This window comes from Eretmochelys imbricata, chromosome 10 (assembly GCF_965152235.1).
Source record: "Eretmochelys imbricata isolate rEreImb1 chromosome 10, rEreImb1.hap1, whole genome shotgun sequence".
In the NCBI taxonomy this organism is placed as follows: domain Eukaryota; kingdom Metazoa; phylum Chordata; order Testudines; family Cheloniidae; genus Eretmochelys; species Eretmochelys imbricata.
In genome coordinates, this window is record NC_135581.1 from 31,138,838 (window position 1) to 31,157,432 (window position 18,595).

Consider the following 18,595-nt stretch of genomic DNA (forward strand, 5'->3'; position numbering starts at 1 on the left):
ATCTTTTGTTTGTTTTCTTTTTAATGCCTTAATTCTGCCCTGTAGCACATTTACATGTTGAAGGTGGGATTTTCAAAGCCTTTAGTGTTAGTAGTAACTGGAAGTAAATTGCTTCCCTGAGAGTAGAGTTAGGCCAACACTGAGACTGGGGGCTTTTGAAAATCCCACTCTGTGTCCCAAGACAATGCCTATTAAGTAAGTATTACCTTACTTTCATAAAACATAGCAAGTTCATGTTATTTGTGAATATGCAGAGGGAACTACTCTCTCTCTAAACCACAAAACAACAGACATCACAAAAAATAAAAAGGAGATTGGAGAATTTGGCAGCCCAAAACCTGGAAAGAGATTCTGTAACACCAACAGATCCAGTCTTGAATTCCAGCCAAGAAGGGTCTGATCCAATTCTGAAGCAAATGAAAAGCTCCCATTGACTTCAATGAAACTAGGATCAGGCCCTAAGTGCTTGGTGAATGTGTGCAATGAAAGTCATGTGACTGCTTTTCAAATTGTTTGGGTGTTAACTTTGAGGGAGGGAATGGCAGAAACCAGAAGGATCCTTTCTATCTCTAGGAAGAAGAGTCACATAAATGGTTAACACATTCTTTCCTGATCTTCTCTGAAATCAAGAAAGAGCTGTAAGGTAATATCCCCAGAAAGTGCATATGGGATGACCACACTATTCCATTTCATGTAGTGTTAAGATTCACCCCACCACCTACCCTTGTAAGGCTTTAAATCAGTGATACTCAGACTGAGGCGTCTGAGCCGCAAGCGGCTCTTTAATGTGCCTAATGCAGCTCTTTGCAGCATATGATATTAAAACACTGTGTGATTTAATTATTAACCACTCAGAATGCTTTTACTATGTTATTAACCAACAATAGTTGATAAAATAATAATACTTCGTCAGTCATTTTGCTGTGAGCATTAGATACCACATATATAAAAAATTAACTAAATATTTCCCCTGCCATTCTATTTAAATATGAATATATACTACTATAGTAAATGAAACAATGAATTCATACTAATACTCTTTTGGGTAATGTTGATTGCCAATTTGGCTCCTGAACCACTGAGGTCTGAGTATCACTGTACTAAACTATATAAACTATAAACTATATAAACTATATTCCTATTCATGTTTAGGGAAAGGAAATAATTTTTGCTAGTGAACACCTTGGATCTCTCTTGTCCCAGGTCAGTACTTTGGCATACCATTTGATGGCTGGTAGAAGTCTCCAGCCTTCTGCAAAGCATCTCTCTTTGCAAGATCTCATTTTCAACTTGCATAGCTTTAATGACAGCAGAAGCAGATTGCTCAGGATCCTTCTTCTCACACACATTCCTTCGAGTTGCTGACAGTGGCTTTTCTGGTCGACTTACTGGTCCTGACATCAAAAAGTAGCAAGAAATGTCTTTTGATCATCTCATACACGCATGAAATACTGTAAAAGCCCAAGCATGAAATATCTGGTCTAGTTATTAACAAAGGGCTGAACTGGCAGCTTGCAACCCAGCCCAAGTAAGGCACAGCATATAGGTGATGCTAATGTTTGCTTTAAATTTAGAGTTCCAGGTCTTCTCTACCCTGGGCAACTAGTGAACAAATGACATCACAAAAGAATATAGACAGCAGTTTTCAGAGTAGCAGCCGTGTTAGTCTGTATTCGCAAAAAGAAAAGGAGGACTTGTGGCACCTTAGAGACTAACCAATTTATTTGAGCATAAGCTTTCGTGAGCTACAGCTCACTTCATCGGATGCAATGCAGTGTGGCTGTGGTAGCACGCATAGTGGCAGAATGGGCCCGGCTGAGCTGTGCCGAATACATACCCACTGGTTTCCGACAGGTTTGTACTTGGCACAGCTCAGCCATGCTCATGCTGCCGCTACACATGCTACCACAACAACACTGCTATTTATATGCATGTTAGCTCAATAAGAACTAGCGTGAGTATATGTACACGAGCAGGGGAATCACACCCCTAGTACATAATGTAAACATAGCCAAAGGCAAAACAACCAAACACAATCCTTCCTCTACAGCCCTCAAAAAGCCCAGACAACTTTCTGGCCTACTGTTTTTAAAACACAGCTTAATCATACTATAAGAGTGATAACAGTGACATTGAAGCCAGCAAAACTTGTGTGATTACCAGTCCTACCTCATATTCCTCCGCCTAACATCTGGTGTCAGAATGCACCAATAAACTGCCCCCGAAGCTACAGAAAATGACACACTTGCCACTGTTCAGGGGTATATGGGATGCACTGCACCACCAATTACATAGCAGTGCAGCATACTTTCCATCAAGCTGATAACATCATCAGCTTACTGTGGTGGACAGGATGGGAAAAAGCCTCTGCTACTACCAGCGACTCCCTGGCTTTGGGCTTCCCACGCCACCTCTGGAGACAGATTATTGAGTTTAGATGTGGCATGGTTCACTGCCCCAAGACTGACTATGCCTGTGGCCTGTGTATCTATGGTGCTATGAAAGATGCTGTACACATGCTGGATGGTTGCTCTTTTTGCGTTGGGTTCCCCAGAGGTCTTCCCAAGGTGACCACTGTTAGCTCAAGACTATTTAGCTGCTGTTGTTTTTTCCTAAACCTTCCCTTGGTTGTCTTGCTCACAAAGAATTGATATATGCATATAATACACTGTTTTAAAAGTGTTTGAAGGAAGTGCAACACACATCTTTCAAAAACTGGTCAACGCAAGGATCTGATCCAGGAGGTATTACTACAAACATTAGCTGATGCTGGCATCCAGATGACAGGGGGAGTTTGAGTTTCTCTTTTGTTTAAGAAGGAATATAATTTCTTGGTTTTGTTTAGGTTTTGTATTAATTAAGGAGACACAGTTTGGGCTTTTCAATACTGTTAACTTTACTGGCTCTCAGGATTCATTTGGAAGCTGTGCTTAGCTTGAGAAGTTTTATTACAGTAATAAGGTGATCTGACCCTCTTCCATTCATTTGAGTAACTGGGTTTATGTCAGATATCCGCCACACCCCCAAAAAACCCATCTTTTTGTAACTGATGGTGACCTTGCTTAAGGGGAATGGCTGGATTACAGAGAGCTACCATCTTTTGACAGTTCCTCTGAAGATCCAGTAGTTGACATGCAGAGGTTGCCTTCCTGTCAGCACCCTTTCACCTTAGGGAATATGTCTGTGTAAAGAAAAAGGGGCAAGTATAGAGCAGTAGGGAGGATGGAAAAAGAGGGGAAGAAGTCTTCATTCTGTGGGGGCAGGGAAAGAAGAATGAGGAGGCGGAGAGATAGCATATATAGCCATGGGCTTGCTCCTGCTCCCACTGAAGTCAATGGAATTTTGAGATGAGAGGAAGCATAAAAATGGGCAACAGCCCAGGAGAGCGAGGATAGAAGTGTGCAGCAGAGACCACATCTAAGCCAGGGCAGGGGAAGGAGAATGGAAGCTCACAATTGTATACTTTACATATTCTCATCTCTCTTACGGGAGCAGGTTCTTTCATGTCCCTCCTGGTGCAGGGGTCCAGCAGAAAGTGGACGAGCCATTTTACTTCTGACCTTCATAGGTCTGATTGGAATGTAGGTTTCAGCAGCATCTTTCCTCTTTGCAGACAGAATTCGTTCCTGTTTCATATCTGCAGAAAAAAACAAGTGAGAAGAGTAAGAGAACTAGAGTCACGGAGTTTAAGGCTAGAAGGGACCACCAGATCATCCAGCCTGACTTTCTGTACATCACAGGCCACCATCATCACCCAGCTCCCACACACTAAACACATAAGTCAAGTGAAGTTCAACTGGATTTAGGAGCAGCAAATCAGTGAAGACTTATTAGGACTTGTCTACAAATAAGAGTTTTGCTGCTTTAACTATGCTGGCAAAGTTAAAGCAGTACACCCCACCCCTTCACCTAGTGTAGATGTAGTTATACTGTTACAGAAGTGCTTACATATAGCTTATTCCAGTACAATGAAGCTAAATAAGCTATACCAGTATGAAGTGCCTTATACCTGTATAACTGTATCTACACTAAAGCTTTTACCAGCATAATATATCTGTAAATAAAATATATACATTGCCAACATAGTTATGCCAATAAAACTTGTTAAATGTAGATTAGGATTTAGACACAAATTTTGGATTACAAGGGAAGATGTGATGATCTATACTATTATATTCATCACTTTTACAAGACTATGATAAATTTTGTACAAAGTATGCCTTGTGAGGTATCAGTTGAAAGCTCATAATCTGCTGAACATTATTGTCCTGGTAAAATGTGTGTATGAGTATGGTATGTAAAGTTACAAGAGTCTACTGTATAACACTGTTATAACATGCTCCAATGTTAAGAAAAGCAGGTCTAAACCAGTTTCTCCGGAATAAAAGACAGGCCAACACCCAGCCAGATGTTAAAAGACTATCACCTGCTTAAGTGGCCATTCTCCGTCAGGGGGAAGATGTGACTAAGAAATTTATATTTCATCACAGGGATGGTTCAAACCTCACATCCACAAGAGATGCTTGCCGCCTGCACCCCAGCTGGGGGTAATCCTTAAAGAGGGGAGAGGGTTATAAGAATGAGAGACAGTTACCTCCCCTTCACCTTTCTCTCTCCCCCCATCTCTACTCATGGCAGCTTCTGAGCCCACAAAAGGGGGTTGCACATGGACATTGCAGCAAAGATATTCCCACGTTTCTTTTTTGGATCTTTCAGGAACATCAGTCTTTCTGCTTTTGAAGAACAAGACTGTTGGGCAGTCAAAATGACACTTCAGCCTCAAGCACAAGGCAAGAGAGAGATGTGACCCTGCCTGCAAGGGCAATAGTGAAAGAGAAATTGCAGCCAAGAATCTATGTCCTTATTGGTCATCATTCTAAAAAAAAAAAAATGGAACTTTTGAAAAATGGAAAGTGTTCAAATAATAAATTTTGTCCTCAAACTTTTAAAGTTTAAATGATTGATAACAGAGGTTTAGAGTTGAAGATCCAACTCACAGAAAAGAGAGGTCACTTACTAGTAGCTGTTGATCAAGAGTTGCCTCTATGTATTTCCACTTGTGGGATATGGTGACCCTGGCACTGAGCTGCAGAACTGCCCTTTAAAAGCTGTATCCATTGAGTGGCAGACAGGAGACACAAAGCCCAGTGCTAGTTTGCCAGGTCTCAGTGTGGCTGATCAGATCACATGCTGTGTCTGTGTTTCTCCAGCAGCAAGGTTGCAAGTGAAAGTCAGCACGAGAGACCAAAGCTGCATTTTCTATCTTTGCTGTTCTTTTCTCTCCCTTTTGAGGGTGTTTGCTTCGTTTAGCCTTAGGGAAAGCAGAATATGACTTCAGCAACAACCACAGCTCCAGCTGACCTCAACGAATTAGTTTTCTTGTCCCCAGAAAGAACAATTACCATATTTAATACTACCTTAAAGACCATCAGATGGGATTTTTCCTATAAAAAGTCTCGACAGCTAAAGGGAAAGGTAATAAGGGATATTGTTAAAATGAAATCCTTACTTAACACTTTACATTTCAAATGCTTCAACTGGTTTTTTCCCCTTTTTTTCTGTATCTTTAAAAAAAGGGCTATAAAGATACTTAATGGTCTAGGCAGGCTACAGTCTCTATTCTAGAAACCCTGACCCATGTTTAACTGTTTAATGTGGAATAGCAACAGGGTCATATTAACACCATTGACTCTCTGAGCCCATTCAGTCAATCAAAATTAGAACGACAGACACATCTGAAATAAGTGTCCATCTCAGGAATCATTGCAGGGCAGGACCACACTTCTTAAATGCCCTATATGGCTCAGGACCCAACATGGCTCCTGCCATTACCCGAAGAGGGTAGCTACTTATACTGTGCTAAAAGCTACACTACACTAAAGACTAATTTAACTAACTATATACAAGAAGAGAATTAGACTACAATGGAGCAATTCAAGAACATGAAGTGAGTTCTGTTAGTTCTCTGCTGAAGCAGCAAAGGAACTGAGGCAGCCAGGGGACGCACTCCTTTATATAGTGTAGGGAGATGACATTCCCCTTGTGTGAGACCACTTGTGCACCCTACAAACAGACATGGCTTTTAAAGGCAATTCCACAGCTTGACGCCGGGGCACCATATGCCACAAGTGGGAATGAACAGAGGCTGTCAAAAACATAATTACTGGGCAAATTAATAGAAAAGCTGATATAGGATTCAAATAATAAAGAATTAAAGGACAGGAATATAATTAATGCCAACATGGTTTCATGGAAAATAGATCTTATAAAACAAACCTCATTTCATTCTTTGATGAGATTACAAGATTGGTTGATAAAGGTAACAGGGCAGATATAATAGACTTAGACTTTTGTAAGACATTTAAATTGATATCACATGATATTCTACTTAAAAATTAGCCATGTCCAATAGCAACAACACTCATGTTAAATGGATGAAGAACTGCGTAATGGATAGGTCTCAACAAGTAATCATCATTGAACGGGGTGTTTCTAGCGGCGTTCCACAGGGATCAGTTCTAGGCCCAATGCTATTCAACAATTTACATCAATGATCCAGAATCAAATGTAAAATCATGGCTGATCAAATTTGCAGATGAAACAAAGATAGGTGGAACAGTAAATAATGAGGACAGGGGATTCATAGAGAGTGATCTGGATTCACTTGGTAACCTGGATAAAAAACATGTGTTTTAATACAGCCAAATGGAAAGTTATACATCTAGGAACAAGGAATGCAGGCTATACTTACAGAATGGGAGACTATCCTGGAAAATAGTGACTGTTAAAAGGAGGTAAGGGTCACAGTGGACAAGCAACTAAACATGAGCTCCCAGTGTGATGCTGTGGCAAAAAAGGATAATGAGATTCTTGGATGGATAAGGAGGGAAGTAGAGAGGTAACTTCACTCTGTGTTGGTATGATGGGGTACAAACTCCACACTGGGGAAAAGGGAATTAATGAGTAGCTCTAGTCGCAGGAGGCTCTACCCAGCAGAGCCTTCTGGACATGCTGTCAATTGAGACAGAGCTTACAAGGGCACAGCACAGCTCAATCAGGGCGGTCAGTGCAAGGGAGCTGACTTCCACTGGTAGCTCATGCAGGAATCCAAAAGGAACTCCACACAGCCCTGAAAAGACTCAGAGCCGCAAACCACTGCAGAAGAGACAGCAAAGCATCTGCTTGTGAGTGGGGAAGGGAACCTCCTGCTCCTCTTCTGGGGGTACATGTTGCAGATCATTAGCTAGGCCTTCGCTGTGCCTCTGGAGAGGCAGGGATGCAATAGGACAGGGGTCGGCAACCATTGAGAAGTGGTCTGCCAAGTCTTCATTAATTTAAGGTTTCGCGTGACAGTAATAAATTTTACATTTACAGTGGCCCCTGACAGAACCCCAGACTGGCAGCGGGCTGAGTGTGGCCAGTGGTCTGAGGTTCTGGCTGCCAGCTCCTGCCAGCCAGGGTCCCGGCTGCTGGCCCCGCTCAGCCCGCTGCTGGCCTGGGGTTCCGTTCACCCAGGCAGGCAGCAGGCTGAGTGGAGCCAGCGGCTGGGACCCTGGCTGGCAGCAGCGTGGCAGTAAAAATTGGCTCGCATGCCGCCTTTTCCACATGTGCTGCAGGTTGTCAACCCCGCAATAGGAAGTAACCCAGGGAAAAGGCTGGGCGATACCCTGACCCACGTTGCACACCTGAACTGCCTGCCCCAGGGCCCTGGTTGGAACCGGAGGAGTGAGAGGGCCTGGGTTCCCCTACCTCCAACCCCCGGGCTCAAACCAACTAGGCACTACCATCAACCCCCAAGTTTGAACCCACTAGGTGCTACTAGCAACCTCAGACTTGAACCCACCAGGCATTACTGACAAACCAGGACTTGAACCCACTAGGTGGTATGACTAGCCAGTGCGCTGATGACTAGAGGATGTGATCTAGGTCCATTACAATTAGTGAGACCAGCACTGGAATACTGCATACAGTTCTAGTGTCTACATTTAAACAGGATATTGAAAAACTGGAGAGGGTGCAGAAAAGAGCCACAAAATTATTCAAGGACTGCTGAAAATGCCTTGCAGTGAGAGGTGTAAAGAGCTCAATCTGTTCAGTTTATCAAAAAGAAGACTGAGAGATGGCTTGATTACATGGGGAGAAAACACCAGGTACCAAAAGGGCTCTTTAATCTAGCGGAGAAAGGCAGAACAAAAACCAATGGCTGGAAGCTGAAACCAGACAAATTCAAACGGGAAACATGGCACCAATATTTCACAGCGAGGGTGATTAAACATTGGAACAAACTACCAAGGGAAGTGGTAGATTCTCCATCTCTTGAATTCTTCAGAAAGATTGGAATCCTTTTTGGAAGATATGCTATAATCAAACACATATTACTGGCCTAAATGCAGGGATACCTGCATGAAACATAATGGCCTGTGGTGTATAAGAGGTCAGATTAGATGACATAAGGTTCCCTTTTAGCCACAAACTCTATGAATAAAAACTAGAATTACTACTGCAACGCTGCAGCTGAACTGGTACAGGACACAAAGACTTACTTGTCGGATTCTGCTTAAATTCCAGCACGAGAGCACCAGCATCGAGGTCACAGCATCTTCCAGCCTCCTGATACTTGGGAACATCCTTCAGTAATGACTCGCCACTGGGCAACTGGAGGCTTCCAAAACTTGCAACTGTCTCTTCCACCTGAGAGTGCTCCAAAAGCACATCCTCCTCAACAGAGTCATAGTCATCACTAGAACTTTCCTTCTCCATCCTTTTCTGACTTACACTGAGTTCCAAACTTCTTCTCAATTCCTGGTACAATCCAGACAGATTTGTCAGCAAAATCTCACATATGTCTTTCAAAATAAAACCAGTTAAACTGCTGCTCCTCCCACCCCCAAGAAGGGAAAAACACAAACACTTTTTATAAATACACACAGCTGGAAGGCAGCTAAAAACATTTTGGGCCTTCGCAAGCAAGAGCATGGAAGTGTAGAATTTCAGGGAAAGCTATGAAACTGAGTAAACAGACTACATTTAAAAAAATAAATTACATTAAAAGTTGCTGAGGGACAGCAGTGCAAAATTTAAATCTACAAAAGCCAGGAAACAATATACAGCTACACACCTTACCTTCTCCCATATACACAAAGCTGCTCACAAACACTTTCCGTTGGCAAATCAGCCCTACTCCACAAGGTCACACCTAGACAACCTTAACTCAGCCCTCTGTTGCCAGTGTTCCACAGGGATAAATGTTTATTTCTCACAGTTGTGGCTTTCAATATGGCAATAATCCCCTTTAGAAGCCTTCACCAGTTATTACAAACAAACCTGTTTATTACAATAATATTGTGAACTATAATATATTACTATATATTATTATGGCCCATTACAACAATCTGTAACTCACTAATACTCCTTTGTCCTACAGCTGTAGAAGTATTAACTTCCCCTTTCACTTTGAATGCTCTCTTGCAAAACATGTTAACTACTTATCTGTTCCACCCTTGTATTTAGCTATGATACTCTGAGGACCTGAAGAAGAGCTCTGTGTAAGGTCGCAAGCTTGTCTCTTTCACCAACAGAAGTTGGTTCAATAAAAGATATTACATCACCTACCTTGTCTCTCTAATATATTACTAGTATCTTTCTGAGAGATGTATGGTATAATGAACTCCTATTTATTTTATTTTTACAAAAATGGAAATGTCATTGTCATATTCAGAGAGGTAGCCGTGTTAGTCTATATCCACAAAAACAACGAGGAGTCCGGTGGCACCTTAAAGACTAACAGATTTATTTGGGCGTAAACTTTCATGGGTAAAAAACCCACTTCTTCAGATAAATCTGTTAGTCTTTAAGGTGCCACCGGACTCCTTGTTGTTGTTGTCATATTAAGACTCTGAGCTACTGGTAGTCAGCCAAAAGTTATTTTAATTCTTTAGCATTTTTGAAGTATTGTGTGTTTCCTTGCTTTTTAAAATACAGAGGGGTGGATCTTCTTTTCTTTCCATTCTCCTAATCTTTTTGCCTCCCCTTCTCTGCAAGAGCCATAAATTCTTGGGGAGGCTATCTACTTCTCTAGTGAAGCATTCTTGTTTAATGAAGGTGGTTTTAAGTGTGTTAAGGTGTACATTCTCGACTTTCTCTTCAGAGCATATTCTATGGTATCTAAGTGCCTGGCTGTATATAACATATTTCTTGGTGTTGGTGTTCTGGAGTGGTTGCTGGATCAGTGGAAGTAAGTGTGGTGATCTGTTGCTTTCTTGTATATAGTTGTCTGTAGGGTTCCATTGTTGACACTGATCGTGCTGTACAGGAAGTTAATGCTGGTGTGGGAGTTCTCTACAAAGTTTGATGGATGGTAGTTGTTGATGTTGTTGTGGAAATCATTGTTTAGGTTGTCTGTCTGAAGGATAAGAACGTAGGGATGGTCATATGAGGTCAAACCAATGGTCCATCTAGCCCAATATCCTGTCTTCTGACAGCAGCCAAGGCCAGATGTTTCAGAGAGAGTGAACAGAACAGGGAAATGTATTGGATGAAAATATAATTGATGTATTTCAGGTATATAGTTGGTTTTATTTTGCATTTATCCAGAAATTCTTCCCTGAGGTAGCCCATAAAGAGGTTGGCATGTTGGGGATCCATTCTGGTACCCATGGCGGTTGAAGAAAACAATGGATGTCCCAGAATAAAAGCTCAATGAGCACTGGAACAGGGATTGTATAAAATATGCCAATGGCCAAGGGTTTTTTGTTGGTTTGTTTTAATATGCCTGAAATGTTGTACAAGATCACATCTGGCATAGCTCAGAACGGAACCTAAGTTTCTTCAATTTAGCCATATTTCCTCTCAGAAAGAATATGCCAAATGTATTGCTTGATTCTGCTTTTATAGAATGGGGCTACTCCTGCATGCGTAACCCACTGTTTCAGTGCAATACACGACCGATTCTAGCAGTAGCTGGTCCATAGACAATAACAGCCTACTACGGCTGACAGCTTTGGCTCAAGTTATGGTATCTATGGTGGGGATCTGAAGGTCCCAGGTTCAAATCCTACTAACAACCCAGGTGAATATTATTAAAGTTACACATGACAGAAGTCCTTTTTTTTTTTTAATCTATAAAATTACATACAAAAGAGGGGCAGTGAGTAAGACAGGTCTGAATAGTAACCAAGATTGATGGCTGTAGCACCCAAGCTCATTTACTCCAAAAGTTCATCATGGGGAAACAGGGGACTCAAGGAAGACAAAAGATGGTTTTCTTGACAAGGTGCTGGACTAAGTCCAAGGAGAACTGGGTTCTAGTCGTGGCTCTGCTAAAGACTTTTAATAGGATTTTGGATAAGTTACTTAAAATCAGTATTTTCAGAGGTGGCTGATAACTGTGTGTTCCTCATTTACTGGGAAATCAACTTTAGCTAGATAGGGAATGATTTTCTGAAGTGCTGATCATTCAGAATTGTAGCTGAATCCCACAGGAGTTGTGCATGTTTAGCCTTAGGCCCTAGATTCAAAAGCAGAGCTAAGCACCCTGCCAATAAGTGGAATTCACAACCCCGAGCTGGATGCCTGGACTCTTCATACAATGCATGGAGATAGTTGGGTACCAAAAAAGGGATTCGCAGAAGCCAGAGCGTAGAGCAGGAAGCCACTTAAGCTAGCCAGTAGGAAATGCCAAGGAGAAAGCTGAAGCCTAAGCCCTGCCCCTGAAAGGAAGCTTGATGCTGTGATGTTACACTCCATATTCTTATGGAAATATGCTTATGATATGGATATGGCATAACTGAGATACACTTTATGCAAGATGGCTCATGTAAGATAGAATTGGAGAGGTTATGATTTACTGAATGTGATTATCCAATCTGTATGCCTGTATCATTTCTGTATCTGAAGTTAGGAATATTGACCATGTAGCTGTATTTCAAATGTGCTACTTTGGGTGACACCCATAACTAGCCCTTCAGGTACAACAGTGAAAAGCCAGACAGAGCCAATGGCCCATTAGGAAGAAACAACAAGACTGTGAAGATACTAATCTCTCTCCTTCCTAAGAGTCATCCTGGGATGTAGCTGTGACACTAATTGGTCAGGAGGTCCTGCCACCTGGTACTAAACACGCTCTTGGACTTCTAGTAATTTTCCACTCACAGGATGGGGAGGTCAAGTTTGGGAAACAAAAGGCTTCCTGCCTTATGTAAATTCTATTTAAGGCTGGGAGGGAAGGCATTCCAGACTCTCCTCCATTGCCTACCCAAGAAGAAGGACTGATGAAAGAACCTAAAGGGACAAAGAAACTAACCTGAAGGGAAAGGCAGGGTTGAGTCCAGACTGGGACAGGGGACCAGTCTGTAAGAAGAAATAACTGGAACTCTGAGGTACAGAAGCGCTGCATTCAGTCTAATTCAACATTTAGGGTGAGAAATTACATTTTGTAACCAATTTTTTTTGTGAATCAAGCTTCGTTTGCGTGCTTTGTTTTATTTGCTTAGTAATCTGCTTTGTTCTGTTTGCTCTCTCTTATAATCACTTAAAATCTGCCTTTTATAGTTAATAAATTTGTTTTGTTTATTATCAAACCCAGTTTGTGCAATTTGTAACTGGGGGTGGGGGGAGACAGGGTGCATATCTCTCTTCACATTGAGGAAGAGGGTGAATTTTTATGAGCTTGCACTGTGCAGATTATTCTATACAGCACAAGACAATATGCCTTTGGGTCTGCACTCTAAGGGAGGTGGGCACCTGACTACTGGAGCAAGTCCCTTAAGCTGAGTCTTTCCAGAGCTGATCTCAGTGTCTGTGTCTTTCTGCAGCTGGGTGTAACCCTGCCTGTGTGTGTGCTAGAGGGGGTTTAAGAGCCTGGCTCAGCAAGACAAGTTAAAGGGGGCCCATGTTGACAGAACAGGTGGGCTCAGTGGTATCTCAGCACATCAGACGGTGCCTTGAAAGGGGGCAACCCATTATAGATGCCTAACTCTGGGCTGGAGTATGCTCAGAATTCACAACTTTGAACCCTCTCCTGGAGTTAGGGACCTAAACCGGAACAACCCTTTCTTAAGTAAAAAATTAAGAGAAGGTGCCACCCTCCTTTATACCCAAGAGTGCAGTCATTAGAGCACTCACCCAGGAAGTAGGAGATCCAGGTTAAGTCCCCATTCTGCCTGATTCAGAGCAAGGACTTGAACCTAGGTCTCCCAATTGAATCTTCTAACCACTGGGCTATGGGATATTCTGGGGTGGGAGTGGGGGCTGTCTTTTTTAATCTCACCTGTTGAAATGGTTCGACTTTGGATGAAACACTGAACTATTCACTGGAGCAGGGGCTGGAACGCAGGTCTGCTATGGGAGTGTGCTAATCACTAGGCTATCCAGTCACACTCTCTCTGATCTCCTGAATATTAAAATATTTTACACAAAGTGGAACAACTTGAACAGGAGAGAATGAGAGAGCCCCACCCCAGAATATCCTCTATCTTAGGGCACTCAGCTAGGAAGGGGGATTCAGCTAGGAAGCAGAGCAGGGATTTGAAACCAGGTCTCCCACATCCTAAGGGCGTGCTCCAACCATCGGCTATTGGGGATACCGCCTCAGCTGGCTTTTTGTGAGGGGCAAGATTTGGTATGCATGTTCTTAGGCAGCTTCTGAGCATATTTACCAGATCAGGCGAGACAGGCAGGGGAATGTCTAGCTTGTGAATGTTGCTGGGGTTTAGGCAGGAGTTAAGTGCCAAGCTGCTCGGCAGTGTTGGGTTTCAGGAGGCTGTGTGCAGGCCCAGAGGCAGAAATTTAGTTGCCAGGGGGACTTTACCAGAGGAAAATTAGACACCTATAGACTTTAGGCACCAACAGATTACATGGCAGCTGAACTATGGTTCTGTGAATGTCAGTGGTGCCTAAACACTGCACTTAGGCGCTTAGCTGCTAGCTTAAATCTCCCTTGTAAATCTAGCCCTAAGTATCCCAAGCTGGGTATCCAATAACTGAGGCACTCAAAATTCATGCACCCTTTTATAAATGTTGGCCAAAATCTCTTTATATCTCAGATCCCCATTTGTAAAATGAGATTAATAATTCTTTCTAGGGTGCTGTGAATACTAATTCTTTAAAGTCTGTGAGACTCAGATATCATGGTGAGCAGCATAGCAGAAAAGTTGTGAGGAAATAAGTAATTCCCTATTCAGTGCAGGGTTTGGACGGTGTGCAGTAAATAAATCCTGGTGCCATATAATGAATAATGAGGTTAAAAGGCAGTGCTGAACAGCTGCCGCATTCAATAAGCACCATCCATCAGAGTGAGGGAAGCCAGCTTCAGTAGTGTTACTGAGCATGCTCAGTCTCTGTGAGTATGTTCAGTACAAGCCAAGCGGCAAATCTGGGTGGGCACATGACCCCACATGCCCCCCACCCAGCCAACTCATTGCCTCTGCTATGCAATGAGGGCTCAGTTCTGCTCCCTTTACTCCCATTGACTTTAGTGGTATATGATTGGGACCCGAATGAGACAGCAACCCTGTGAAAAAAAAAACACAGACTATATCCGTGTGCATTGAAAACTGGCATTTCTGTATTATTAATAATACTTTCTATTATAAGACTTAGTTTTCAGCTGCTTTTTACTTTGACAAACTGTGGCCATTCAGGCTGAAGTTTTCCATGCTGGGTATCAAGCTCGGGCTGAATTTTTTGGAAGATTTCAGCAAAAAAGTTCAGCCATTTCCCAAAAAGAGGTTAAGGAAAAATATGTTGCTTTGCCCACATAACATTTTTTTAAAGCTGTTTAAATGAGAAACTCTAATGCTTCCATTCTTTGGAGCAAGGAGTTAAATTTGGCAGAGCGTTGCCCTGGTGTCAGCTTTTTGCTGTCCCTATGAAAATTCTCCCTAATTTGGCCAATGTATAAGTCTCTGAAGATCTTAATGCACACAAGTTCAACAGAGTCTTGTTAGAATTTGGAAGCTAACGTCTCCCAAGGTTTTATTTGTACTGAGCATGCATCATCCCAGGATAGCCACAGTTGAGCTGGACTTGCCCTGCAATTGCTACTCTTGGATGCCAAGAACAACTAGGATGCCAGACACAAGAACTAAGTGCAGAGATACTGTCTCTACTGGTGCTCTCAATGTTCCCACTGCTGGTGCCCAGGCAGTGAGGAGGAGAAAGAGGAAGCAGCCACACTGGAATGAAGACCCAAAAAAGGGAGAAGGAACTGGGACAAGAAGCTGAGGTGGAGATGGACTGAGACAGGTTGGAGGGATCAGTGGGGCAAAAGGGATCAGGCTTTGGGGAAAACAGGAGCAGAATGGTCTATAACTTTCCCTCAGAACCTGGAATAGAACCCAGGATTCCTCTAATGTCAACATGCCTCTGATAACAGCCAGCAACTGTGAAATCCACTAATAAAATGTATGTGTAACAGGGTAGCTGGCCCTGTAAATGAAATTAGGCCCAGGTCCCCCGTCCAAGTACAGGTGCCCTAGTTTGATGTAATTTGGAGGGAGAGCTGCCCTGAAAGTTATAAATAAGACAGCCCAAAGACATGAGAGCATTCAGAACCCAAACTAGAAGAATTCAGAGTCCAGAGAAAGCTCAGAAGAAGAGCAGAGCTGTGTTGAAAACTTCAGGAAGGAGATGCCCCTGAAGGAGGGAGCAGGGAGCATTTTCTTATTGAGCAATGGATCCAGGTCATGTTGGTGGAGGTGGGAAGACAGCTGCGGGAGGGTCACTTACAAACTTTCCCAGGCCAGAGAGCCATGCCCAGAGAGAGCTGAAGGCCGACAGCCACAGCGGCAGATGCCTGCCGGCTCTCTAAGCTGCAGAGCTGAAGCCAGAGGGATGAAGGCTGGGGAATGATTAAAGGGTGAGCCCACTGATGTCTCCAGGCAGAAGCTAGAAACAGGGTGGAGAAGTTCCCTAGCTAGAGGTGCTGGGGTGAGGTGTGGTAAGAAATGCCAGAGCCATGCTGAAGTGCTGGGGCATGGTGAGAGACACTGGAACTGTAGTTGATATGTTGACAGACTGGTGGAATTTGAAAGATTGACTGTGCTGGGAAAATCTGGATTATGATTTTTGGACCTTCTGCAATAAATTAACCCTGTAAAGGGCTATTTATTCTCTGAAAGCCTGCATGGAGTTACTGGGATGCTGGAAGAAAGGGCAAACTGAGGCAGATGCAGCAGTCATTTCACAGCCTACCACAGGATGGTGCGTCTTATCACATATGGTGGAGTAGGTGATCCCCTGTAAAAAGTGGAACGGCAAGTTCCTGGAAAGGGAAAATTGAGGCATTGGAACACTGCAGGACCACGTGAGGGCATGCCCTGGAGGTAGTTGTTCTTCGACATTGTGCTTCACCTTCCTCACAATATAGAGAATGACAATTTACTACTGCTAGCAGTGACTTTGTTAGCTCAAGTGGCAGCAATCCATGCTGTAGATGTAAAACTTTTAACTCTGCTGATGAATCATGTAGGAGTCAATATGGGGTTCCACATGATGAAAATCCTGTTTTCTTCAGCTTACTTTTTTTATAAATTTAGGAAATTACACACAAAAAAACTATAAACATTAAAAGAACACTCAGGTTGCAAAGTCAAGCAGTCAGAAGTTAGGAAATGCCAGTTAGGAATGCATTGTGGTACAGTCTCTAATTACATCATTACAAGCTTTTTTTTTTCTTTTTTTTTTTTTGGTAACTGGATTTAATTCTCTGGCCTATGTTATGTAGGAGGTTAGAGTAGAGATCTAATGGTTCCCTTCTGGCCTTAAAATATAAATCTATGAATATCCCTGGTGAATCAGGAAAGCTGGGCTGCAGGAGGCATGAGTTAGGCTCTGGTGGTGAAATTGGGCTCCGGGGCACCATTGGGGCAGGCAAGGACAGTACAATGTCGGGGTGAATATGGGGCTGAGTGAGCTGCTGCATGGTGCACCAGGGGAACAGAGTAGGGAAGTACGACAGAGGAGTCAAAGGCCCAGAGGGATCAGGGACATAGGAGGGGGGAGAGGCAGAGATTTCAGGCTAGAGAATTTGGTTGAAGGGCATGTGTGTGTACATGTATGTGTACGCATGGGGACAGGGGATGGCCTGAAGCTATGAAGAAAGCCTGGGACTCTCATCTTCCTGAAAAGGAAATGGTTTCAGTTCCAATCACCCTGCAAAGCTTTTGATAAAAATTGTTCTATTATCAGATTATTTATAAAGTTTGGCAAAACATAAAAGGCCATACCACACCTTTACATCATCAATACTTAAAAGTATTCTTTCCTTTTCCACATCGCCATGTACTTGGAGTTCTGGGTTCTGGGTGGTGAATTTAAAGTCACTGACAGGACTGCTTTTGGGAGACTTGAGATTCTGGAAGCAAAAATACAGACCAACTCACTGTAGCTTCACTTACAGGTACATTCCCTGCTCATAGACAATCAAGGGTGGATAGGATGTCTCTTGAAAGAGAAAAGAGAGAGCAATCCAATATACAATGGAGGTTTTACTTTTAAAAGAATTAGAAAATGTTTAGGGAAATTATCTTAGAAATATTATAAGCACTTTAAACAATAAAACATACTTGAATTTAAAAACAAGGCAGCAAAGAGAAAGCACTCACACTGTATTCAGCCTGTGCTGTACAGGCATAAAGAACTTCGTATCTTTCTGTGCAAGGACCGAGACACCATGAGGTCTGCCTGCATTACGCCCCAGAAAGAGCGTGTGAAAGTGCCCCAGACCTACCCTGTACCCGCTGATAAATCCAACGTATAGCCAACTTAAAGTGCTCCACGGTGTAGGGAAGGCACACTGGGGAACAAGAAATCTTATTGCTGTCTGTGACTTTGTCACCCATGTAGCAAAAGGACAGGCCCCGTACCACCTCTTCCACCCCTGTGACACACCCTGCACACCTGATACTGATACCTGTTAGCAGGATGCATCAAGATTTTGTCCTGAGTACTTCTGTGCATCAATCCAGGGGATGCTTGACATTCCCTATACTACTTCAATCAAGACATTGCCTCCTCTAAAGAGCCACATTCTATCTGCACCAAGGGGGGGGAACAGTAATCATCTGATTTCTACATGTGTTTTAAAAATATGAATAAATAAAATTAATTATAGATGTCCATACAGTGCTGTGGACACCTATCTCATACATTAAAAATGACAACATAGACAAAGTTTCAGAGTAGCAGCTGTGTTAGTTTGTATCCACAAAAAGAAAAAGAGGACTTGTGGCACCTTAGAGACTAACAAAATTATTTGAGCATAAGCTTTCGTGAGCTACAGCTCACTTCATCAGATGCATTCAGTGGAAAATACAGTGGGGAGATTTATATACACAGAGAACATGAAACAATGGGTGTCACTATACACACTGTAACGAGAGTGATCAGGTAAGGTGGGCTATTATCAGCAGGAGAGAGGGGAGGAAAAAACCTTTTGTAGTGATAATCAAGGTGGGTCATTTCCAGAAGTTGACAAGAACTTCTGAGGAACAGTTGCGGGGGGGGGGGGGGGGGGGGATAAACATGGAGAAATAGTTTTACTTTGTGTAATGACCCATCCACTCCCAGTCTTTATTCAAGCCTAAGTTAACTGTAT

General features: G+C 42.8%; 1 protein-coding gene across 1 annotated transcript in view; it reads right to left on the bottom strand.

Annotated features, from left to right (window-relative positions):
• Positions 1 to 18,595, bottom strand: part of KATNIP (katanin interacting protein) — a 180,783-nt gene that overhangs the window by 100,889 nt on the left and 61,299 nt on the right. Inside the window, exons 6-9 of the mRNA XM_077828584.1 lie at positions 17,231 to 17,353; positions 8,544 to 8,802; positions 3,488 to 3,637; positions 1,183 to 1,394 (exon numbers count right to left, since the gene is read on the bottom strand). Of these exons, the coding sequence (XP_077684710.1) occupies positions 1,183 to 1,394; positions 3,488 to 3,637; positions 8,544 to 8,802; positions 17,231 to 17,353 (744 nt within the window). The remainder of the gene's footprint in view (positions 1 to 1,182; positions 1,395 to 3,487; positions 3,638 to 8,543; positions 8,803 to 17,230; positions 17,354 to 18,595) is intronic.